The 27,451-nt window shown below is 36.8% G+C and overlaps 2 protein-coding genes across 3 annotated transcripts; one reads left to right on the top strand and one right to left on the bottom strand.

The window, feature by feature from the left end:
- The first annotated feature begins 862 nt into the window (after positions 1 to 862).
- On the top strand, positions 863 to 3,181 carry ly96 (lymphocyte antigen 96). 2 transcript variants are annotated; one of them, XM_079378948.1, is made up of 5 exons: positions 863 to 1,135; positions 1,567 to 1,650; positions 1,798 to 1,920; positions 1,999 to 2,051; positions 2,198 to 3,181. In XM_079378948.1, exons 1-5 carry the CDS (start codon positions 1,012 to 1,014, stop codon positions 2,336 to 2,338), a joined length of 525 nt encoding a protein of 174 aa, XP_079235074.1. In that variant the 5' UTR covers positions 863 to 1,011; the 3' UTR covers positions 2,339 to 3,181. The 2 variants fall into 2 exon arrangements, with proteins under 2 accessions (XP_079235074.1, XP_079235073.1); XM_079378947.1 differs by having other exon boundaries at positions 939 to 1,135; positions 1,846 to 1,920; positions 2,198 to 3,129.
- Positions 3,182 to 4,825: 1,644 nt separating this feature from the next.
- Positions 4,826 to 24,987, bottom strand: LOC306845928 (junctophilin-1-like). The gene is made up of 6 exons (XM_079378946.1): positions 24,354 to 24,987; positions 20,216 to 20,978; positions 11,968 to 12,086; positions 8,839 to 9,500; positions 7,450 to 7,547; positions 4,826 to 5,701 (listed from the first exon to the last, which is right to left on the bottom strand). The coding sequence occupies exons 1-5, from the start codon at positions 24,730 to 24,732 to the stop codon at positions 7,467 to 7,469; spliced, it is 2,004 nt and encodes a 667-aa protein (XP_079235072.1). The 5' UTR covers positions 24,733 to 24,987; the 3' UTR covers positions 4,826 to 5,701; positions 7,450 to 7,466.
- Between the last annotated feature and the right edge of the window lie 2,464 nt (positions 24,988 to 27,451).

Below are 27,451 nucleotides of genomic sequence, written 5' to 3'. Positions count from 1 at the left end.
TTCTGAAAGTATATTCTTTTTTTTTTTATTATTTAGTGAATAATTCATATTTATATTGAATTCTTGTGTAAGATTTGGTCTCATTAAAGCAAACCCATACTAAAAAGTATTGGTGCATAGTGTTTTTATGGCATTTTAATTGTAGAGAAATTGTTCTGCTTGGGCACTGGCAGGTATACATACACTGCCAGATTGTTCTGATTGTTGATTTTGTTGTATTTGACCTGTAAAATAACCTAATGACATAAATAAACTCTTCATTTGTTTAGGTGAGAAGTATGTTCTGCCATATACTTGCTCATGAGAACAGGCATTGGTGTAAAAAAAAAAAAAATCAAATTAAATATCAATGATTTCAGCGATACAAGAAAATTCATTTTCATAATTTCAGTGGACTTTTAATGTCTAAGGTATTTACAGAAATGTTTTGTCATACAGTATTTTTGAAACGTATGAAATTAAATAATTTACTGTAAACTCATTCCTGCTTGTTTTGTGATTTCATCACATGGCAACTTCCCTTTTTCAAAAGTTTCCTATTCACATAACCACTTGCAATTCCTCCAACCCCCCCCCCCCCCCCCCCCCCCAAAAAAAATCTAATTAAATATCAATGATATCAGCGATACAAGAAAATTCATTTTCATAATTTCAGTGGACTCTTTTAATGTCTAAGATATTTGCAGAAATGTTTTGTCATTCAGTATTTTTCAAACATATGAAACTGTAAATTAAATAATTGACTGTAAACTCTTCATTCCTGCTTGTTTTGTGATTTCGTCTCATGGCAACTTCCTTTTTTCAAAAGTTTCCTATTCACATAACCACTTGCACTTCCTCCACCCCCCCACAAAAAAACAAAACATGCATTGGTTGTATTCCAACCAATAGTTTTTTACAAAAATGCAGTGCATCGTCAAAAGCAAGAACTGATTTTTAGAGAATGGTTAGTTTGAAATTTGCATATAACTATTCTGAGTGAGACAGAGTGTTTGCCACTGGATAACAGATATGGTGCTTCTGTGCCCTTCAGCTATTCTCTGTTTTATTGCATTATTTTGTATGTCATCTGTGACTGCAGAGAGACGATTATTATGCTCCTCAGAAAGTATGGATCTTTGGTACACCTTTGATGGTAAGTGAAATATGAAATACTTCATATATATACACACTTAATAAATATACATTTAAGTCTGGGGTCAGTAACATGATCTTTTAGAAATCATTCTAATATGCTGATTTGATGCCTACAATTGAGGAAACCATGATACTTTTTTGGGGGGATTCTTTAATGAATAAAAAGTTCAAAAGAACAGTATTTATTAATAATACAAATAATTTGTAACATTATAACTATCTTTATTATCACTTTTGATCAATTTAACGTGTACTTTCTGAATGAAAGTATTACTTCCTTTCCAAAAAAAATAAAAATAAAAACATCTTACTGAATTTTGAACAGTATAGTGTACATACAAAAACTATTGTTGGAAACCTACCTCTGATACATGATAACATAAAAACATTTATTTCATTATGAACAGCTAATACTCTCTCTTTAACCAGGCCCATTGTATTACCTGTCAGTGACCTGTTCTCCCTGCAAACTAGGAGTGATTTTGTACTCTGTAACTTATAGAGTAATCCCAAGTAAGTTTGTGAAAGATTTTGTGTTGATTATATATCATGGTTTTATTTTTGGAACAGTCTCTGTTTAATTAAACCTTTTTAATGAAATTAAAATAGCCTAACATCGTAACTTGGACATGACCTGTTGACATTTGCCTTGTTTTTTAGTGTTCACGATTACTCGTATTGGATATCATAGTATTGTTTACTTCAAAGATCAGCTGTGGTTGGATCACGTGGAGCCAGATATTCCTTGTGAAGATTTAAAATTCTGTAACATCATCAAAGGAGGTACTGCCTTTTGGAATATGTTTGCTGCGTTATGCATGATGCATCTGAGATACCGATGAGGTTGTGTCCTTGTTTCAGAAACACTTCATGAGACTTTTCCATTTTACGTGAAAAAGTTTTTTGGCCCTGAGGTGAGTAATCAACATAATGCTTTATCCAGAGAAATTACATGTATTAAAATACTATAAATTATAATATATAAATAATAATACATAATAAAGATATGATTAAAAGCTATACTCTTATAGTAAAACAGATTTTGCTATTTACTTTACAGGGAGAGTATCAGGTTTACCTGACCGTAAACGTTGTTGATGACCTTGAAAACAAACTGGCAATACAATTCAACATCACTATAGATGTGAAAAATGATGGCAATAAGAAAAACAAATTCTTTCCACATCTGGGAGGGCTATAAAACAAGCTTTATTTTTTTTCTCGAGTCAGATTATATATTCTGTATTTTCCGTTCAGCTTTCTGACCAGATCAAGTCATCATCATTCTAGCAAATCCATCTCAAATGACTGATATTCACACTGTTTTTTTTGTATATATAGTATTTTGATAGAAGGTAGTATTTTTAAGAACTTTTAGGTTCCGCCACATGGGAAAGGATGCCCCTTAAGCCCACCCAGCAGCCTGTCAAGTAGGAACTTGATTCTTCTTCCTGGATGCATGGCACATTATCAGCTGCTGAGTATTGTCATTCATTCAGAACTGCCTCCTGTCTGAAGTTTGGACAGACTGAAATAGTTAAAGGAGGTTAAAATAACAGCCTTATCAACAGTGTCTGCCATCAGCCGGGAGTAGCTCTCACTCCTTTCTTGTAAATGTGTGTTTTGTGAGACATAACCTTATAATACACTTGATCACAGAAACATGAGTAACCACATAAAGTACTAACTTAAAGTTGTGTTATGCTTCGCACGTATATAAAAACAAACATGCCAATACAGTTCTTTAAAAAATTGTATATTCATACATATCATTATTTTAGCAAAAATACAGTAAAAACAGGAATATTGAGAAACTATTACAATTCAAAACCAGATTCATTGTTTTATGTAATATAACTTAAAATGTAATTTATTTCTTTGCTGGCAAAGCTGAATGCAGCATTTTCTGAATGCTGAGTTGGTGCCAAATTAAAAATGTGCTATTATTATCAAATTAAAATAATAATAAAAAAAATTCAGGATTCTTCAAGGCATGGAAAGTTTTAACAGCATTTATTTGAAATGAAAATTCTTTGTAATGTTATAAAAGTCTACTGGCACATTTATTTAATTTCTTAAAAAAAGGTATTTCTTTCAAAATCGTTTTAACAGGATGGATGGATGGATAGATAGATAGATTACAGCCCTCTGTGTATTTCTCGTATGACATCTGTCAAGTGAATTCGTCGGAGTGTTACACACAGTATGTGCGCTGGAAAGACTGGGTTCACTACAGCTCTTGTCAAGAGGGTTGGGTGTGAGGTGGCATATTCACAGTGGGAGTGTGGGTGTTGCAGGCCTGACAAGAGAGAGCAGGTGTCTCAGGACAGGCTGACCTCGCAGCTTTGACCCTGGGGGCCTATCAATCTAGATCTAATGGCAGGGAGGGGGCAAGGAGGGGTAAGAGAACAGGGTTAATTAGGGAGCCTCCCTATCAAAAAAATTCCCAAAAAAGGTAAGTTGAGGTAAAAATGTTTTAATTTTGAATACATTAATGGACTACATGTAATTTTGAATTTATAAATGACCATCATTTCTGTGTCCTCAAGCAGCAAAACAAAGTACTTGAGAAGACTCTAAATTAATTACTTTACATATTAATTACTTAATAATGTAATGTTTTTGCAAAAACAAAAAAAAAAAACAAAAAAAAAGGTTGAGGCATGTATGAACATAAAAGAATTTGCTTCTGGTTAGAAGACCACTGTACTTGATTTCTTTAAAAAATCCAGATCCACTCTGTTCACAATGGCTCTTTACCGCAAATCTTTTCTTTAGAAGAAGTGATGACCTGTGAAATATGAGCCGGTGTATGTCGTTTGAGATCGTTGAGGTTTCTCACTGTCTCCTATTCACATGCCACAAATTCTGTGTAACCGATACTGTTTGACCTTGGCAATTCCCTCGAAAATATTTCTCCCATTATACAGGATCTAAGTTGGTCCCAACCAATCGGGGCAAAATTTATTTTTCAGAAATTATGCAAACAGTGACACAACGCCCTGAAGTTGGAGGAAATACCCATCAGTGCTAACTGAGCGATGTCATGCAACTACGTGACATACAGTACCTCAGAGTGATCTTCTTCCTGTTTGTGCGTCAGCAGAGGGTTACTGAGGTAAAATGTCACGTGAGATTAGATGCTTAATGGCTGCGGCTGTTGAGAAACAGAACTTTGTGTGTTATGTCTGTTGGTTGAGCCTCTATTTCAGGCTCTTTCTATATTAACTGTTGTCCACCATGGGGTCCATGTTCACATACTAAAAGAGAACAACAAAGCAGCTGGTGGGTGACCTTCCACTCTCTTCAGTGAGCTCAGAGGAAGAGAGAGACGACATAGGCTGGCGCAACTCTCATGGTGCTCAAATACAACCCTCTCCCAGCCAACAGCAGCTGCTTCGTACTATTTTGGTCTTAGGATCACCGCAGCAATCCTCCAGACAAGAAACAATTTTCACACTCAAGGAGGAAGGACTGCTCTAAAATAAATCATACCTGTAAGCCTAGAGAGATGGCATGGAAGTAGAAATGGAAGCCCCCTGTCTGATCTCTTCTCCGTCTAATCATTTTCTGCATTAATGCGTGTAATCATTTCAAAACTCTTCTTTGTCTAATAATAGGTTATTGGACATGATTTGGACTGGGTGTCGGGCAATGAAATGGGAAAAAAAATGTCAGGACATGCTTCAAGACTTTGAAAAGTCACCTTTTTAATTATAATTTATATCAATAATTTCCAAAAAATAATATATATCTATATATGCGTTTCAATATCATTAAGGTGTGTGGGACAGTTCATATCAAAACTTTCAGCAACATTTTTCTGTGTGTTCAACCTTTAAAATGAAAACAATACATTCAAACCAATTTAAAAATGTTAAGATATTACAATGACAGAGTCAAGCCATTTTAAATGCCGTATTTAACCCTTTCGTGCTGTTGCAGGTCTTTATTACCTGTTTTTTGCTTTAACATAGATTTAATGCGTTTTATCTTCAATTCGCAATTCATGATTCTTCAGTTGTGAATTTTTCTATGGTCAATTTGAATAGCTATGCTAGATCTTAAATCATAACAGCACAAAAGAGTTAAATTGAATGCTGTTTTACAATAAAACATCTTAAATACTAGCAGTTTTCCTTTTTTTTTTTAGAAAAATACAGAAATTGTAACTTTTCTTGCTATAGAGATGAACATTTTTTGTAACTTTTCTTGGTAATGGAAACAAAATGACAAAAGATCTTTACTGGTTAAACAAATGCCAAATTTTAAGGGGAAATTTTTATTACATCTAATATGTATCATGTCAGGATGGAATTTAAACAGAAATAGAAAACAAAACAGAAAAAAACAGCCATTTACATAGCCAATGAGTGTAAATCAAAGATGCTTATCCCGCCACAAAAAGAAATATTTCTTTAAAAGATATTATTTCTTTAAAAATAAGTCTGTTCTATATTTGAAGATTATTCTCTCTTGTCAAATGACAAGCCATCATCCATTCTGATGCTCTTCTCTTCCCTTCTCCTTCCCTCTCACATACTCTCGCAGTCTGACAAAACCTCTGTAAAAACAGTCACCCTGTTACTGCTGAAATTCATGCTTCACACGACACATCCATAGATGGCAAATACACCACGCAGGATGTTTGAATCTATCAGCAAAAGATGCGGTGATGTAATTTTAGTCAAGGCCATTTAGTGTCCAACTGTTGACTAAATATATTCTGACTTTGTATATAAAATAGATCTATTTATATGTAGACATTTGTCATTTAAATACTGGTGCGAATGCACCATGTGCACAATAATTGCAACCACATCCTCATGCACCACCAGACCAAAATAATGGAGAATAACAGCAGATTTCCACAAAAATTCCTAATTAAGACAGCATTTCAAAAATCACATTTTCTGAGGTAAACTATAACACTGTTACAAATTCTTTAAAGGCAACCATCTCTACATTCACATTTATAACCAGTGGGTCGACCTGAATGTATTCAACACAATTTAGCAGGCATAATATTGAGGCAGGTACCGCTCTGCACATGTCAAGTTAAGGGTTGGTGTGAGGGGTTTGGGGGGGTTAGAGGGCACAGTCTCAGGCCGTGAAGATTAAAGGTGCAAAATGTCACAATTAGTCATTTCTCAAAAAATAAAAGCCATGCGTTTTACCCTAGTACAATGTCAAACATACTGCCATCTTTCAAAAGAAAACACACACAATTTTACAATAATACCTTAAATATATATATATATATATATATATATATATATATATTTTTTTTTTTTTTTTAAATCAAACCACACACTATTTTCTAGAAGAAAAAAAAAAGCCAATCTAAAATTTGATTCGATTTTTTTTCTCCATAGGACATGTTAAATCTTACAGATCAAACTGTTACGTGCTGTTATTTTCAGGTTTGATTTTACATTGGATATTGTCATCATCCTTACGCTACAGGTGCAGAAAGAAAGAACACAACAGAAAGGAAAACAAACGAAAAAAGTCAAGACAAAGTCGTTAAACCAGTACCATGCACAGGCATGTCAAGGATGAATCTCCTAAAACAGGAGCAAGAGATATTAGACAAGGCTGTAGAGATGGGTAATGGAATAAGACTGGCAAGTGACCCTTTCAAAATGTGCATGGTGTTTCGAACCAAGCGGAAAGCGGACACTGGTACACACTCCTGCTGCCCAAACACACTGGCAACCCACTGCACATCTCCCCTTTAAAACGTCAGTTGGTAAAATAGTAAGGCAGCTGTTCGCTTCCGTCAACTAAAAGTGCATCTCCGAACATATCCAGTTAAGTCTCCCCATTCCACCCCTCCCCTTAGCAGCGGGGTGGACATGCACTTGACTGGGTACGTCTTGGATCAGCAGATTCTTTTTCTTTCCCAATGACTGCTTGCTTCAGCTTTCAGAGCCCAAGCGAGTCACAAATCATCGCCAGAGGAACTGGGTTGGCTCAGGCCGAATGGTCCGGGTTTCGTCTTTCTCCCATGATTTGCTCTAATTCCAGTCGTCCAGTCCTTGCCTGTGTCTGAGTCTGACTGGTGCCATTTTGTTTTAAAGGCCATTGACGCAAGTGCGGAGAATTAGGGGCCTATGCCGCTAGTTTTCATGAGCTCACTGAAGGGTCGAAACAGTTAGAGGGTAAGTAATTATGTTGAATAACATTCAGGCACAGCTGCAATTACATGGCAAGAGTAAGGTAGACTACATTAGTTGGTGACTGACATGGGGCAAAGATCAGGGCTTATGGCAACCTGCAAAATCCTCCATCTGAGTGCGAGAGTCTTACCTGAGTTTCATGTGCCATCAAGTGAGGAAATGGACAAAAATAATTGCCAGTCCAATATTTATCAGCATCACTAGTATGACCAATATTGAGTTGGGACCCTGAAGAACCAGCGAAAGAGACAAAGCTGGAGGTTAGCAATTGAATAGCACCTGCTCTCATATAGCAAATGAAAATATTAGGCATGCACCAATATTCAAATCTGAATTTTAATATCGAAAAGCTGATAATTATTTTCAAGTAATGGCCAATATTTAATTTATATGTCTAAATATAAAATAAAAATAAATACATTTTAATTTATGCACCAATATTCAAATTTGAATTTTAATACTGAAAAGCTTATAATTATTTTCAAGTAATGGCCAATATTTAATTTATATGTTTAAATATAAAATAAAAATATACATTTTAAATTAGATACTAAAAACCAAAAACCACCATTTATATAAGCATGCATGATACAGTATATTATTACCATACTGCTTATTCTCCATTATTAGAAATGTTCAAATTTACTAGTATCAGTCAATATTGGATATTTAAGTGTGCAGGATCATTTCAATTATTTACTTTAATGGTGCACTAAGCAATTTTTGAAAAACGCTTTTCGGAAGGAGTCCCAAAATACATTAGTAGCCAATCAGCAGTAAGGGGCGTGTCTTGTAATGATAGAGAGAAGTGACTGCTCAATTTGAGTGCACAGATTAGCAGATTGACCACAGATAGAGAGAACTGGAAGAGGAAAATATCGGAGAAACAAAATATTAAAAAGACCCGCATAAATATCAGAGCAGCTTTCCAGCAGTGGAGAGAAATCAAGGAGTGGGAAGGGCTTGAGTTGGACGCCGAGGTTGAATTGATTTTGTATTGTTTCACACAGCTTATCTTTTTTCTCTTTTGTTTGAATATGCTTGTTTGTCATCTTTACTTGTTTCCGCGATCATCATTATGCCAGGGTTGTGTGTGGGGCGGAGATATAAAAATAGGGGCGAGGTCCTGTTGGGCTTTGGGCTTATTTGTTTTGGTGCTTTCAAATATCAACATAATTTGGCAAAAATCGCTGAGTGCACCTTATGTTAATATTTAAAAACAATTTTAATAATTTTAAACACTATACTTTAGAAATCTCATACTTAACATTATAATGTTGTGATGCCTAAATTCATGTGTAGCACTTAAAATGATTATTTTTTATTTTAGTTTTATTTTAAATCAATAATATAAAAATTTTATATTAAGAAAATATAGATGATTATGCATCTGTGAAATGCATTTTTAATATATTGTGAAAAGAACATTGTCATATTACATACTATATATTGATAGTGCTAAATACAGCCAAAAATAGTAATTTTACTGATAAATGTCATGCATGTTGCAGCTACTTACTGACTCCTCCTCAACAATGTCAGTAGTAATTTCCATGCTGGCTTTCTTAGTTTCTGCTAGGCTCTTTGGCTTCAATGATTCCTGTTTCTTCAGTTTGGGTTCGGGTTTGCTCTCTTTGGCCATTACTGGTTTGGGGGTCGGTGCGCGGTACTGCTTTGCAGGTGGGGGCATCCTAGTATGAGCAGTTGACGTTGCATGGTGTTCTTCATCCTCCGGATCATCAGGTGGCATCATCACCTCCGCCTTCACATAGTATCCATGATACTGGGAGTGCAGCTCACCGTTTCCAGGGCTGGAGGCATTGGCGACCGGCGCCGGCGGCTTGGAGGGTTTGGCTATGGGTACTACCTCCTGTTTTACTTCCTGTTTGTCTGATATCCTGGAAGTAGCCTTGGTGACACCCACTGCCAGGCTTTCGGCAGCAGGGGGCTTGTTTTCTTTACTGGCTTTAGGGGCACTTCTGTTAAAGAAGGGCTTTTTCTTGCTGAGAGGTGGGGAGGGAGGGGGTGTGGGCCCGGGGCTTTGGGAAGGGGACTGGTTTGGGGTCGTGCCTTTACGATAAAAGTGCGGACTTCCTGAAGGCGATTTCTCTTTCTTTTCTTCTGGTACTTCTTTAATCTCGATGGGCTCACTGGAAAACCTTTGCTTGATATAGTCAGGACCTTAAAGGGTATAAAAAAATTCAGAATTAGTTTACTTTAAATATTTTTTTTATTAATTTAAGATTAATATTTCAAATAATTTTTACATTGTATATAAATATAAAATTTTACATTTTTATTACATTTAGTCTGACATACAGTCTGATTCTAAAAAAACAAAAAAACAAGTAAAAAGATCAAATTATTTCTGTCCAACAAAAAGACCTTGATACATCTAAATACGGCTCAAACGCTTAATACCCAGAAACAAAACATCTCAAGAGTGCTGGTTGTGAATATCAAGCTCAGAATAAACGGCCAGCACAACAGATGCAATTTCATGTTTTCACAGTCTCAGACTCTTGGTGTTTATGCAGGGATGGACATTAAGAACTTTGCCACTTGCTTTATGATTGAAGTCTGAGCTTCCAGTCATTCTCCAGATTCTCCAGACCATGGATATAGCCAGAGTGGCCTCACAGCTGACACAGATGGGCTTTCTAGAACTTGCACTGGACTGTGCCCAGGCCCAGACTACAAATAAATCACACTGTTTATCAGCCTTTTTACAAAGCTAAAATGCAGAACAGCTCATCTGCAGAGAGTCTTGACACCAAACACTCTCAAACAAAACTGTGAGTACATTTCAGAAAAAAACTTTCAGTCCACATTTCTCCCTTGAGTAAGTTGTGTTGACACTTTGTTGAGGCAGAAAGGGTATTTTGATATTTCTAGAAGGACACATGAGAATTTATGAGCCTGGTGATGTTTATGAAATCTGTAGGATCTTTAACCTTGTATATTATAATTGGGCTTTTACATGTACAAGTAGCAGCAGCTTAATTATTGTGAAATAAAATATAGATTGTAAAAAAAAAAAAGAGTGTCTCACTAATATAAACATTTGTCATTTTTATCCCAATCCCCAAGATGTCATTTCTGCAACAAACTTCTGTAAGGTTATTTTGAATAAAATGGAATTAAACTTGACTATTCCTGGGCAATATTTACCCATGTGCAGACAACCAAGGCTGTGTGAAATTCAGAGCCGAAAAACCAACTATATTTCACTTCATGAGCTGGAATTTAAAATGAAAACTAAATAACTAAAGGGACATGGTTTATGGAAAAAAATGACATGGGAGGAAAACTTCAATTCCAATGTTTTTTAATTTGTTCAAATCTTTTGTGTTCCCCAGAAAAAGAAAAAAAAAACCTTTGCATTTACTCATAAAATAATATGAGTGTGGAGAAAAAAACTATATTTCAATACCTCTGCAAGCAAACACAAAATTGTTTTGGGGAAAACAATACTTTTGATTCTTCTCTGTACAATTGGTCATACCCCACAGGTAATGCTTTCTGGGAAAAGAAGTGTTCTTCCACCCTGGTCTAAAAAAATAATTATTTTATTAAATGTGATTAAATAAATTAACTTAATGAAAGTCTGTCTGTAGAGATAATACTTCAATTCTGTATAATGCCCAACTCCACAGGTAACATATTTATCCTAAACAAATAAAATAATAAACTGATATGCTACTCAAGCTGGTAGCTTTGTTAGTAGAAACATTTGATCTTGTTTAGAAAAGTGCATGTATTTCATAACTTTCATAACAGCTACCAGACTTGTAGGGATTCAACAATGTGATTCTTTGCACCCACCCAGCAGCTTTAATCCCACTGTGGTTGTGATGTCAAATCCGGATAGTGTGCAATTAACTGACAATTGAGCTAATGTAACAGACAATTATTTATATATTATTCATTTATATTAATTATTTTAAATACTTCAGGAAGCAACAGGGATTCTGAGCACAACATAATAATCCACAATATGTAAAATATATTTAGCTTCATAAGCAAGACGTCACTGGCCAGCCATGCAGACCTGCGATTGAGTTGGGGATGGGGATTTAAGGGTTCCACTTGGAGCATTTAGGAATTATCCCGAAACCATTTAGTAATGTATGGACAAATGCCAAAGGCTTTTTGGCTTTAACAAGGCTTTATATGAGCAGAAAGAGGTTGAAGAAACTGTGGCCTCACTGAATTGAGGTTAATGTGATATTATAAATCATACATATATATTCACCAACTTGTTTTATGTTGGTAATGCTAACGTATCAATTGGTTAGAATAAAAATTAAATATTATATAATAAAATATACAGTCTACCACACACATTTATAATACTTGATCCTGATGGATTTTTAAAAAATAATTTGCAGGAATTAAAATCGGTCGAAGCTGGGCTCAGAGAAGCAGTAATTTATGCAAATGCAATTCCTCCCCTTCACAACTCATTTGCAATTGCATCTGCTCTCTTTGCCTTTGCTAGACAGGGAGGCAAAAAAAGAGACACTTGACCCAGACACAAAGACAAGGACACAAAGGGAGTAATTAGGGAGGGACAAAAGGGCGTAGAAAAAGCGTGTGTGTGTGTGTGCATGGGAGAAAGCGGCTGTGCACGTGGATGGTGGGATACCTGGTTGATAGAAGTTGGGGGACAGTTCTCTGGCCACTGCTCTGGCGATATCAGAGTCCTGGCTGGCAGACAGGGCCGCTTGGTCAGCTGCCTCTGCTTTGGCCCTGGCGTGTGCGGTTCTAGGTAAAGCAGAGAGACAGAGCAGGAGTCAGACAGCTTGGATGATAAGATATGGGAGGAGGGTACATCACTTTAACACTGCTCCTGGCACTATCAGCCACTGCTACTGCAGTGGCTGCAAGTCCACTGAGCTGCTCACGACAAGCACACAAAGATGCATTCATTAACAGATGCTAAGAAACAAGTTACTATACTGTGTACTGTTTTCATTTTCCTATTCACAAAAAGCTAATAGTGCTAAAAATAGAGCAAAATGTTGGCATTAATCAGTTGAAAGAGTACAGGATTGTCCTCTGTCAATATGCAAACATCTAGGGCTGAGTGACATAGCACAAAATAAAATAAATAAAATACAAATATTTGATATACACTACCATTTGGGGTCTGCAAGATTTAAAAAAAATTATAATTAATGCCTTTATGCAGCAAGGATGCATTCAATTGATCAAAAGTGTCAGTAAAGACATCATGTGAAATGTTCCAAATATTTCTATTTCACATAAATTATGTTTTAGCGTTTATTAACTATTAAAATGGTATTACTTTTTAATGACTGAACTTTCTATTTAGGAAAAAATAAATAAATAAAAAATGTATATCATGGTTTCCACAAAAAATATGAAGCAGCACAACTTGTTTTTAAGCACTAAATGTTTTTAAGCACTAGATGTTTCTTGAGGAATAAATCAGGATTTTATAGTAACGGCTGCTGAAAATTCAGCTTTGGCATCATAAAAATTAAATACATTTTAAAACATAATAAAATTGTAAAGATATTTAAGTTTTTACTGTAAATTCACGCTTGTTGAGCATAAGAAACTTACTAACCCTAAACCTTTAAACAGTAGTGTATCTTAATATTTTTTCCAGACATATATAATTACTTGATTTTATATATATATATATCAACTTGTCAAAAACACTTTTTAGGAAACTTTAAAAGGAACACTCCACTTTTTTTGGAAATAGGCTCATTTTACAACTCCCCTAGAGTTAAACAGTTGAGTTTTACTATTTTTTAATCCATTCAGCCGATCTCCGGGTCTGGCGGTAGCACTTTTAGCGTATCTTAGCATAGATCATTGAATCGGATTAGACCATTAGCATCTCCCTCAAAAATGACCAAAGAGTTTTGATATTTTTCCTATTTAAAGCTTGACTCTCCTGTAGTTACATTGTGTACTAAGACAGACCGAAAATGAAAAGCTGCGATTTTCTAGGCCGATATGGCTAGGAACTATACTCTCATTCCGGTGTAATAATCAAGGAAATTTGCTGCCGTACCATGGGTGCAGCAGGCGCAGTGATATTACGCAGTGCCTGAAAGTAATCCCAAGCTATATCATAACAGTTACCTAGCTGAGGACTACTTTCAGGCGCTGCGTAATATCATTGTAAAACTTTTTATTTTCGGCCGGCCTTAGTACACGATGTAACTACAGGAGAGTCAAGCTTTAAATAGGAAAATTATCGAAACTATTTGGTCATTTTTGATGACCAAATGCTAATGGTCTAATCCGATTCAATGATCTATGCTAAGCTAAGCTAAAAGTGCTACCGCCAGACCCGGAGATCTGCTGAATGGATTCAAAAACGGTAAAACTCAACTGTTTGACTCAACTAGGGGAGTTGTAAAATGAGCCTATTTCCAAAAAAAGTGGAGTGTTCCTTTAAGAGCATTAAAAAAAAAACATTGAAATATTCATAAAGATTTATGCCAACTTCAAAACCACTGCAAATATATAAATATGTAATATATAAAATATATAAATATTTAATATACTCCATATTTAATTCCATAAACTTTTAAATATAACTTAGTATTTTGTATCAGCCCAACAAGGCCTTAAATAACCCATTAAATAACACTTAAATAACACTTGTTAAGAGGAAGTTCACATGAGTGAGTGAAGAGAGAGTACGGATGTATGTTACAGTATAAGGTATACAGATTTGCAGTGCCATGAACACTGGAAGGCCATCCAAACCTAATTTTAGTTTGTTTTACATTCAGCATTTAATACATTCTGAACACCTTTGAAGGGTTGCTCACTCCTGTCAGGAAGACTGTTCTTCTTTTAGGCAGTGGCCTACTTAAAATTCCCATCACATATGCAGAGTAAAATATGAAAATCAGAGCTTTCTCGTCATTCAATATTTGTTCAATATTTAACCAATACTATTTTTTTCTTCTTTGCACCAGACCATGCAGTCTGAATGAAGACATGAGTGTCAACCGGCTGTCATGAAACATTCCAGACAAAGTATCTTTCGAAGTCCATCCACATTACAACTGTTATGCTAAGCTTGCTTTTAAGGGATCATAGTCTTTAACTGTGGGGAGGAGCTTTGTATTCATCACATTCTAAGGAGAGCTATGTGAATAAATTAAATTGAATCTAAAGCTCTGGTTGAATGAATTAAACTAGCTAGGCTTCTCTTTTCCTTCTTAAAAACAAACCTCAAGTAATAAGATCTGCACTGTATATATAGTACAGTATAATTGTGATATATAGCACTGGTCCTCTGCTGAGAATTGCAATAATGGTGCTAAATGAAACCTTAAACAGAGAGAAGACAAACTGTAAGCTTGATCTAGAGAGTCATGTCATGGTGTGGTAGCACTAACACAAATATACTGAGTGTCTGGTGTTCATATAAAGCAAAAGTAGCCCTGTGAGAAGGGGATTAATGATTTATTATGGTTCAGCCCAAACCAGCTCCTGAGGAGATTCAACTAGTTCACTGGGCCTCTGGATTTCTGTAGCCGATGGAACATGTTACAACTGGGTCTCAAGAGCTAGCTTTAACAGCTTTGCTTTTACAGTTATGTTACTGTTCAAAGGTTTAGGGTCAGTAAGAATTTATTAAAGAAATTAATAAATTTTATTTAGCAGGGATGCATTCGAGTGAAAAAAGTGACAGTAAAGACTTATACTGCTGCTGCTACTGCTGAAAAAAAAATTGTTGGTTTTGCCATTACGGAAATAAATTATATTTAAAATATATTATAATTAATTACAATTATAATATTAATTACAATTATAATATTATATTTTTGTGTTTCACCAAAAAAATAAAAAATAAAATAACATTATGGGTTTGAAATGACATGAGTGTGAGTGAAAAATGACATTTTTGGGTAAACTGTCCCTTTAAATACATGACTTTGAATTCAATACACATCTAACTATCGCCAAGAAAACTATCCTCATGAACTGGAAATCAAGGTAGCAACAAAGGCTAATATCAGACTAAATTAAAACGTATAAATGATTAAACTTATTTATTTTATAAATTTTTTTCTCTTTCTCTATCCTTCCTTTCTCTCTATCTGTTCTCTCCACTTTCGTCGTCGTCTTATATATATATATATATATATATATATATATATATATGTAGGGTAAGTGTGGCATGTGCGTGGCGGCCGGGGGTGGGACTTTGGGCCTTGTGCCCCACAGCACCTCTCCTTGATGTCTCGTCTTGGGCCTAATTTATGCCTTGCTCACGGAGGGCCCAGAGGCAGCCTTACAATATCTTACTATTTATAGCTTTATTATTATTATTATTTCGTCATTACTACTACTATTACTACCATTATTATTTTTATTATTATTACTATTTGTCCTCTTTCTGATCTTCCAACCACCCCCGTCTCTGATGAATAAGACTGTGACTGTGCATTTCAACTTTCCCCAAAAAAACCTCACTCTGTTTGATTTATAAGCGTTTTGAAAAGTGGGGACATGGGCCAGTGTCCTGAAAAGTCACCTTCACCTTGTAATACCTGTGTCATACCTGTGTCATTATACAAATTGATGTCCTCATTTGTCACAAAAACGCACGCGCACACACACACACACAAATCATATTGGCTGTCATGTATGTTTTGTTGACCTTGGTTATTTTGTATTTGATTTGTCACCTGTAAATAGTATGTTTGTTTGCATAATACATTTAAAAAAAGAATTCAATACACAAACATTATCTATCGCATGCTACTGATTAGAATTCCAAACTAAATCAACTACAAGCATGGCTCCTCTAAACACACAAGGCATATATAATATTAACACAATATTAAGAGAGCATCTACATACTATTTGTCAGCCAAGTAATAAGCAGCATCTTCCCTAGGCGTTAATGGACCTAATGTGATATTCTTTGGAGTCTGCGCCAAAGACCATCTCCTAGGCGACAGATGGAGCGCTTGCAGAAATTCTGAGGGTTTTAATTTGGCAGTGTCTCCTCACATTCGCCCACTCTATCACACACAAGAGCTCAGATAAAGATGTGAAGAGGAGCACATCCCCCCCGCTTGAGCCCACAGCAACTCAACACGTGTCTTGATTCTGATCTGTCCAGTTAGCTTGTACAAATGTATATTTCTGTACGTATTCTTACGCTGCTAGTTTATATGATGTTTTCAGTGATATGTCAGACTATACTAATAACTATATAAACATTCTAGGGCTGCAAATCATTACAAATATTTAAGCATGATTCATTTCATATTTTAGTTCAAATTCCATATTTCTCAAAAATGAAACAAAACAAAGCAGTGAAATAGGAACTTTGTAATGTGTAAGATGTTTTCTCACTGGCCAGCAACCCTCTAATGGACTGTTTGCATTAACATGTCTATGAATGACAGACAGCATTTCACTTGTGTGGGATATTTCACTTCAATTATAATTCAATTCAGAGAATGTTAATGACGCTTGATTTGTGAAAAAAAAAACATGTCTTTCTGCAAAATGCTTGCTGTGCTGTGGACTTTTGTGTGTGTTTCCCAAAAGCACTGTTAGCCAACTATGGTCACAAGTTCTGCTGCACTCTAATGATAACGACGGAACTTCTGACGGTAGTTGCTTTTGGGAAATGCACCCCTGATCAGTTTCAATCAGCTCAAAGTGCTCTGATGAGTTTGTAAAAACCACAGAACAGAATGAAATTGAATAAATGTGTTAACATTATTAAACTGCGTTCAACATAATGCACTACTGTTCAAAAGTTTGGGGATAAGTAAGTTTTCTTTTGAACTTTCTACTCAACAAAGAATCCTGAAAAAAGGAATCCCGGTTTCCTCAAAAATATTAATCAGCACAACTGTTTTCAAAATGGATAACAATAATAAATGTTTCTTGAGTACTAAATAAGCATATTCATTTCAGAAGGATCATGTGAAACTGAAGACTTTGAAAATTCATCTTTGCCATCACAGGAATATAATCCCATTTTCAAAAATATTAAAACAGATAACTGTTATTTACAGTATTACTCTTTTTTTTTTACTGTATTTTCGATCAAATAAATGTAGTCTTGGTGAGCATATGAGACTAATTTCAAAAACATTTAAAACATTTTACTGATCCCAAACTTTTGAATGGTAGTGCATTTAATTAATTAAATTAATTAATGTTAAAACATTGACTGACAGCCCTAAAACACATGAAATGGACAGGAATAATACATAAAATGGATGAACCCAAAATATATAATTTGAGGACTAATAAATCAAATAAAAGTAAGTATGCCTATGGAAACGTGTTGGCATCAAAGTATTTTGCAATCAACAAATCACTACAAAATGCAGCGTATAAAGTAGATTACCACAGAAGAAACAATCCTCTACATAAACTGTTGTTGAGGACAAACAGGAGATTAAGAAAGATGGTTAATCTGTTCAGGTAATCCCATCCATTAAAGCCTTGACCAGATACGCAGGACAAATAAATCTCACATATAAAATTAACATTTTAATAAGCATGGATAAGCATGCACACAAACATACAGCTCTAAACCTAAGTGCTCTAACAGATAACAGGACGCAGACTGTGGCTACTGTATCAGTGACGGCTGCAAGACTATATTCTTGTCAGCGATTGAGAAGCCAACTCCTGCCTTGCCTTATTTAGTCAGGCTCAGTGCTGACACACAGTGCACACATGTGTGAGAGAGCACAGGCCTGAGAACCCCCCCCCCCCCTCCTCTCTCTCTCTCTCTCTCTCTCTCTCTCTCTCTCTCGCTCTTTTTCAAGACTCCGTCAAGGCAATCCAAAGCCTTCTCAGACTCTCCACACATTCCCTGAACCCTCACAGTGCTTATCACTTCTCTGCGTAACAATCTTCAAAGGCACTGGGAGATATTTAATTCATTCAGCAGCTCTGGGACATATTACTATTTCATTAGCTACATGGACTGTGCAAGCTCATTATAGCAGCTTTCATTAAAATTCATACTCTTTCAGCTATCAGAAAGAAGCACATGGTACTGAATGAACAGGACAAGGACACAGGTTTTGTGCTGACAGAAAGAAGTAAATAACTGCATTAATAAAGCAAAGTTAAACACTTCCTAAGTAAAAAGCCCTAAAAACATGAAAAACACAATAAAGAATCACTAAAGGAACAGTTCAACCAAAAAATGAATACTATGTCATTATTTACATTTCAGTTGACTTTCTTTCTTTCATAGAACACAAAAGGAAGCACAACGGTGTCAGGAGGTGTCTCCTGAAATTACAAGGAATTAGGACGGGAATTGTAAGCTTTTAAAAGAATGTAAAAATTATTCAGATGAAGTTTTAAAATAGCTTTGTTTGATGAGCAGACACAAATTAGGCCATTATTCACTGATAATCATCAGTGAGTTGTTAACAACTAAGATCAGATCAATGATTAAGTGAGCTGAAATCGTGAACCAAATCAGTCTGATTCATTACACTAAATCATCCAGATCTGCTTTCTGAACTGATTAATTAAAAAGTTGATTCATTCTCAAATCTGATATCACTACTAAACTCAGGAAATCTGGGGTGAACAAAGATTTTTCAAGTCATAAACCATTTTTCTGATGCTTTTTTTTTTGTCATTTTGATGAAGCCTTAATCCTCATTCACTCATATTGAAAATAGTTGGCAGGATATTCTATATCAATATATACATTCAAAACGTTGTGTTCCACTGAAGTTTGGGACAACATGAGGATGAGTAAATGATGATGAAAAGTTTCATTTTTGGGTGAACTGTCCCTTTAATATTAGGCATAATATTGTCATCCTAACTACTCTCCAATGCATGTTGATGAGACGAAAAAAAGTTCTAAGCAAAAGAACAAAAAGGAATAACTAAATGTGTGTCTTAAATTGAAGGAACATTAATGCTAAACAAGTGAGAAGCTTCTCCTGCACCAACACTAGCACTAGCATATAAGTTCACATGTCCTCACATGAATCAGCGGTACCACTCAGCTCACACAACATTATTGAGTCCCTGTTTAACATACTGATCTTCACAACCTGCTTCAACTTGCAAAAATCAATGTGTACCTTAGCCAGCTGTACTGATGAATTACAAGAGTTAAGAAAATAAGTTTTAGTGGTTTTCATGAGTGGGAAAATGTGTTGTTGTGTTTAGAAAACAATATGAGGCATGTGTGTAATATGTGTGACTTAATCGATAATTATGTGTTATGTATAACAGATATAAAGAGAACTGACAGTAATTCAATCCCAGAGGAATCAAACAGCTTTGTCTTTGAAAACGCATTTGTGGTTTGATTTACACACACCACCAAAGTTACATAAGTATCTTCTCTGAGCAAATTAGATCTATGCTTAACTTCTCTTAGGAACATATAGGACTTTTAATTGTCATAATGGCCAGCAATACATAAAAATACCAAGCCATTTAAATGTTTAAATGATTATAAACGTTACGACTGGCACCCCGATTCCTCCGTGACTTCATTCAGCACATCCTGTTGGCCCTGCATTGATTATGTGATCAGTATGAGAGCTATGGCCGGGGGTTATGTGATGGCACTCATGCAAACAGACTATTCAACGGGGCTCTTCTGCACAATAGCTGTTTGCCTGGTCACCTCTCTGCCGCGTTTCACTCATTCACATGAGGGCGAATGAGCAGCCCTCAACTCCTCTACAGCTTGGGATACAGCATGCAGATGCTATGTTGGTTGGAGGAATGTGATTATTATGAGCAATACTCTTGGTTAGATTAAAAAACTTTTGCAAGTGAAAGAAAGAGAGTGACATAAAATGTTGTAATTATGCCCTTAAGGTGCAATTGATCATGTGGTGTAGGATTGGTCTGGAGGAGGTATTAACCTTGAGGTGGCAATTTCTACTTTTGTTCGGGCAATGGCAGACGATCTTATGGCTCCTTCAACGGCACGGTCCACTTTCTGCTTCGTCTTGGTGTTCTTGAGGGGAATAAGCTGCTTCTTGATGCCACGCACCAAAACGTTATTTTTGTACTTTCCCTCCTCTTTCGTCCCATCAGGGAATATTGTGCACCCGTAGCCGTGGCGTTTGTTGTTTATCCACTCGCCTTCGTATTTCATCCCATTGGAACGCTCACTGACACCGAATCCATTCCGCTTGTCATTCTTCCACTCGCCCATGTACGACTCGGTGGTGGTGGCATCGACGTTGTCCTCAGCTGGCGTGTACTCATCGGCCACTTCTCCGTCACCAAAACTAATGGTGGAGTTTGCGTCGCTAGAGCTGATGCGGCTCATGGTGGCGTCGCTTCGTGCTGAACTGCGCTTGCTGGATATGGAAGAACGGGAGTCTGACTTCCTCAGCTGCTTGAGGCTCCCAAACAGCGAACCCCGTCTGAAAAGGCCCTTTTTTTTGCCGGAGCCCACTTCGCTGTCGCTGTGGAAGTTCAGGACGAAGCCACCGCGGGTGCCAGCAGGGCTGTCGGACATGTGGTCGTGAAGAACGGAGCCATTACTCTGCTCACTGCGGAGGGACGCCAGTGAGGTGCGCAGCGGGGAGCGGATGACAGTGGCCATGCCGTAAGGCACGCTCTGACGTACGCCATAGCCGTGTCGCATGCCGCCCATCCACTGGCCCTGGTACGTACCTGGCAAAGGGATTAGAAAGACTTTAGTCTAGATATTGCATAACACATAATACAGGGATTACAAACAAAAGAAAACACCAGAGGAACTGACATGTCTGGGTGCTTTGATGTTTTTAAGCAATGTTTAGAATTTTTGTATTGAGGTGTCACAATGTTTTCAAGATAATTAGATTAAATGATTAATTCATTTAAATGATTATAATAAATAGATTATTAAAATAAGCTATTAATTGATCAATTAATTTATTTTTATTTTTTACATTCCATGAATAGTGAAAACAGTATCAGTAATCAAAGACCTTATTAAATATTACCCTAATATCTTTTATTCTAGAATTCAAGAATAAAGACAGTTTGCTGGATGGAAGCATCCACTTAGTGATAAATCACTTCAAGGACAAGTTACCATCAGCAACCATGGTTATAATATTTCAAAACATAATACTGTTCAAATGTTTTGGGTTGGTTGGATTTGACATTGAAAGATTTTGAAAAAAAATGATTATGCTCATCAAGGCTGCATTGATGTGATTAAAATACAATAAAAACAATAATACTGTGAATTATTATTACAATTTAAAATAACTATTTTCTATTTTAAAATGTAATTTCTTCATGTGATGGCAACACTGAATTTTCAGTCATTACTCCAGTCTTTAGTGTCACATGATCCTTTAGAAATCCTTCCAATATTCTGATTTGGTGCGCAAGAGACATATCTTATTATTATCATTAATGTTGAAACAGTTGTGCTGCTTAATATTTTTGTGTAAACCATGATTCTTTGATAAATAAATATAAAGTTTAAAAGAACAGAATTTATTTGAAATAGAAATCTGACCCCAAAACTTTCAACAGTTTTGTATGTCCTCACTATTCGATACAGATATAAGGTATACAGTAGATACAGATATACAGTAGATATAGCCCTAGTGCCACCATGGTCCCCATCTAGGTGAACAGTTTTTTTTAAATCTCACGTTAAGCAAATATCCAAAGTGCTAAAATGCATAAATAAAATAACATCAGACTATAGCTAAATAAATTATTGTCAGGCTAGTAATATACAGGTGCAATCCTATCCACATTATGACGCTGAAGTGACGAAGTGTACAGCTCTCCCTCCTATATCTCATATGCCGGCCTGTCAGACCTAACAGCTTCAACAGCAAAGCCAACACTATTTTAAAACATGGAAGTAACCTGAGCCGTTGTGAAGTTTGTGACTCCAGCCAACCATAACTCTTATTTATTTACCTATTTATCCATTCATTCCTTATGATTCTGCATATGCCATTGCCTCTACAGCAGTAATGCTGATAAGCTAATCTTCAAGTTATAGGTAAAGAGGCAGAATGGAAGTGACTTATGATATACAGGGTGCAAAGGAGCTTCTGTCTCAGCAGTCCAGCTGAGCTATAACACTATTTTCAGGATTCTTTGCAGAAGATGAAAGTGAGTTATGAGTAAGTGGTAATGTGTGACCCTGCCTCATAAATTCAACCCAACTCTCTGATGCCACCACATTTCAAGAGAACTTCATGGTCCTTGCCAAATATTAATTTACCTTGGATTTAAATTTCATATTTAAATAATATATTTAAATAATATATTACGTAATCTAAAAGTTATTTGAATAGTAATGCTGTTTAATCACTTAATCATGAAAAAAGTGAAGTGACATACTGCCAAGTATGGTGACCCATACTCGGAATTTGTGCTCTGCATTTAACCCATCCAACGTGCACACACACACCGTGAACACACACACAACGTGAACACACACCCGGAGCAGTGGGCAGACATTTATGCTGCGGCGCCCGGGGAGCAGTTTGGGGTTCGGTGCCTTGCTCAAGGGCACCTCAGTCGTGGTATTGAGGGTGGAGAGAGCGCTGGACATTCACTCCCCCCACCTACAATCCCTGCCGGCCCAAGACTCGAACCCGCAACCTTTGGATTATGAGTCTGACTCTCTAACCATTAGGCCACAACTTCCCAAAAATATATAATGTATATATTTATATATATATATATATATATATATATATATATATATATATATATATATATATATATATATATATAATGTATATATCATGTATATATTTATATCATGTATAGATTTAATATATATATATATATATATATATATATATATATATATTAATTTTAGTAATAAAATATAATTTAATTCATTTGTAATACAATGATACAATGTAATACATTTAATTAATTTGTAAGTCGCTTTGGATAAAAGTGTCTGCTAAATGAATAAATGTAAATGTAATTTTTCCCCCCCACAAATTAGTGCTAAAATTATGCTTTTGCTGTCTCATAATTCATATGGCTCCTATGTTGATTAATTAACAGAATTATATTTATTCATTGTAATGCACCTTGTGGCCTTCTATTTTACCACCGATACAAAAGTACATTTAAGTATATTAATATAATATTAATAAATTATGTATAAAGTATGCTTATAACTGTAAAATATATAGGCACCAAAATGCCTCTTTTATTTTATTTTTTTACACAGTCATTGGTCACTGTATTTTAAAGTAATAGTTCACTCAAAAATGAAAATCTTGTCATCACACACCTTCTGTTCTAAACCTTTATGAGTTTCTTTGTTCTGTTGAACACCACAAACACGATATTTTGAAGAATGTTGATGGTAGCCATTGACTTCCATTGCATGGAAAAAAATACTAAGTAAGTCAATGGCTACCATCAAATGGCTACATTACACACATTTTCGAACATTTTTCAAAATATCTTCTGTGTTCATGACACCCCCCAGTGGGACATGGGATAAAATAGTGAATTAAATTAACAGGTGGACAATTCTACAGTTTTAAATGTCCATTTTACGATTGAAATTCCACTGAATGAAGTGACTGCACAGAATTTTCACATATAGCACAAATGCTGTTTGTAAAAGAAATAAGCTGAGACAAGAACTTGTCTGCTGGTCTACTAGTCTACTAGAAGAGCTTTGATTTGACATGTTGCAGATGTAACTATTCTTAGCCCTGACCTCTGTGAGCAACTTCTGCTGACCAGTTCAGTTATATGCCATACATCAACTCAACTGCATGGACAAACTGCTTCATAAATCTGCAGACCATGATTTAGGGGCAAAATCTAGGCACTAGAAATAACCCAGGCGCTTCAAGACGCAGTCTTGTTTGATCTTCCACAAAAATGGAAGGAAAAAATAATCCTTACTATATTATAAATAAGAGGCCTTAGTTTTATAATGATATATTACAAAACAGAGACCCGATTTCACTCTGCAGCGGCAGCAGCATCACAAACACGCAAGACTTTAAACAACATTAAATAGGTCAAGTGATGTTTCGCTGAACTCACCCCCATCTCCGTACGTCTCGACCCCGTATCCATCTTGCAGTCCATTACTCCATGTGCCTTCATACCTGGCAGGTGTATTGAGACTCTGGCGTACCCCATACCGACCCTTAAATCCGTTACTCCACTCCCCGCGGTACAGCCACCTCCCCTTGGACTCCACGCCGAGCCCATGCCGTTTCCCCTGCGCCCAGTAGCCCTTGTATGTATTTCCACTGGGCCAGGTGTACAACCCGACTACCTCAAACCCGTTGGACCAGGACCCGGAGTATTCGCCCTGGCCCTTGGGGCCGGTGCAGATGCCGTGTCCGTGGGCTTTTCCGTCCTCCCATCCACCGCAGAAAGTGCCGCCATCGTCGAAGTCGAACCGTCCACCCGTCATTCAGATGAAGGATTGAAATGAAACTGTTTGAGTCTCGATGGCTGCTCGTATGTCGGATGCTCAACAACTACAACAATAAAAAGGGGAGGTGAATTTCAGACCGCGGGCGCAGTGCTCTGATGCAGTGGTGTCTGCTGGAGATGGCTGAGGGCGCGCATTGGTGCGAGTGTTGGCGGTGAGTGAGAGGGAGGATCGCGCACAGGCGCCGGAGCCGCAGGCGCTGTCACTGTCGCCGTTCCGGGCTTTTTTTTAATGTTCCTCTCCCCCCTGTTCGCTTCACAGGGAGGAAGAGAGAGAGAGAGAGAGAGAGAGAGAGGAGACAGGAGCCCAAAGCCGGGCGAGAGACACCCAGCAGATGACGTCAGTACTACAAGCCCACCCTCGCATTGTACCACATTAACATCGTTTCACATTATAGGTGGGCGAACGATGCAAGTTTTAGTTTTGGATCATCAGAAATAGGCAGATTTGGATTCGCAAGAACATATTTTCTAAATATCCTATTTTTAAACAGTTTATAAACATCTAGGCTACATTAACTCCCTTTGTATATTATTCTTTGCCTATTTAATTTATTTACTTTAGCTACAGTGGTGGTCAAAGGCTTCGTTCACACTGTCAGTTTTTGGGATTGACAACCGCATTTTCTTTACAGGTGTGAGTCTCGAAATGTCTCGTTCACACAGCAGTTTACAGTTGTGTTTAGAATACTGTAAAGCCGGTATTCCTTACCAGTAACCATAGCGACAGTGACCAAAATAAAATCAAAGATGGCGACGTCCGTAAAACTGAAAGTCTTATCACTTTCTGACACAACAAGAGTCCAATCATTCTGGAACCGAACTCACACCCGTACATTTTCAGGACTCGCAACCGCATTCTCGGAACACACGAACTCCACCCAAATTTAAAAGCTGCCGTCGGTTAATGAAGATTTGACAAATGAACTCGCGGCTCGATTGGACTCTTGTTGTGTCAGAAAGTGATAAGACTTTCAGTTTTACGGACGTCGCCATCTTTGATTTTATTTTGGTCACTGTCGCTATGGTTACTGGTAAGGAATACCGGCTTTACAGTATTCTAAACACAACTGTAAACTGCTGTGTGAACGAGACATTTCGAGACACACACCTGTAAAGAAAATGCGGTTGTCAATCCCAAAAACTGACAGTGTGAACGTAGCCTACGGATGTGAGTTCGGTTACAGAATGCGGTTGTCACACCCGTAAATAACCGTACTGTGTGTGAACGAAACATATGGGACTCAAATATGGGATTGACAACCGTATTCTGCTGCTGTGTGAACGTGGTCAGAATTATTAGAACACTAGTATTTTCACCAGCTAAAAAAGGTTTGAAGTTATTTGTATATTTTGCTGTAGTGTGTCAGTAGGAAATATCAGTTTACATTTTCAAACATTCATTTTGCCATTAATTGTAATAATCCAGTGAGATTTTTGTTTGCACAAGGAGTCTGACAATAGCCAGTGCTCCGATCTGATTTTAACATCATCCAGTCTGTCTGGAATCACACGAAGAAACAAAACAAACTGAGACGGACTAAATCCAGAAGAACTGTGGCAATGTCTCCAAGATGCTTCAAGAGATCTACCTGCAAAGCTACAGTACTGTTAAAAGTTTTAGGCACTTGCATAAAAATGTTGTAAAATGAGGATGCTGACAAAAATAATTAAAAAAGTAATAAATAGGTTTTCTTTATCAATTAACTTCTATTAACTAAATTAAATGAACTTTTGGTGTGACCATCCTTAGCGTTTAAATCAGCTTTTGCCCTATATGTGTACTTGCGCATTGTTTTTCATGTAGCTTTGCAGGTATCTCTTGAAGCATCTATGTAAACAATTACAATATATATATATATATATATATATATATATATACACACACAGTATCTCACAGAAATGAGTACATCCCTCACATTTTTGTAAATATTTTATATCTTTTCATGTGACAACACTGAAGAAATGACACTTTGCTACAATGTAATGTAGTGAGTGTACAGCTTGTATAACAGTGTAAATTAGCTGTCCCCTCAAAATAACTCAACATACAGCCATTAATGTCTAAACCGCTGGCCACTAAAGTGAGTACACCCCTAAATGAACATGTCCAAATTGGGCCCAAAGTGTCAATATTTTGTGTGGGCACCTTTATTTTCCAGCACTGCCTTAACCCTCTTGGGCATGGAGTTCACCAGAGCTTCACAGGTTGCCACTGGAGTCCTCTTCCACTCCTCCATGACGACATCACGGAGCTGGTGGATGTTAGAGACATTGCGCTCCTCCACCTTCCATTTGAGGATGCCCCACAGATGCTCAATAGGGTTTAGGTCTGGAGACATGCTTGGCCAGTCCGTCACCTTTACCCTCAGCTTCTTTAGCAAGGCAGTGGTCGTCTTGGAGGTGTGTTTGGATCGTTATTATGTTGGAATACTGCCCTGCAGCCCAGTCTCTGCTTCAGTATGTCACAGTACACGTTGGCATTCATGGTTCCCTCAATGAACTGTTAGCTCCCCAGTGCCGGCAGCACTCATGCAGCCCCAGACTATGACACTCCCACCACCATGCTTGACTGTAGGCAAGACACACTTGTCTCTGTACTCCTCACCTGGTTGCCACCACACACGCTTGACACAATCTGAACCAAATAAGTTTATCTCGGTTTATCTTCAGCAAACTGTTTGCAGACTTTCTTGTGC

Source organism: Barbus barbus (genome assembly GCF_936440315.1).
Source record: "Barbus barbus genome assembly, chromosome: 26".
Taxonomy (NCBI): Eukaryota; Metazoa; Chordata; class Actinopteri; order Cypriniformes; family Cyprinidae; genus Barbus; species Barbus barbus.
Note: the sequence above shows the minus strand (reverse complement) of the source record. Positions and strands in the feature narration are given on the sequence as shown.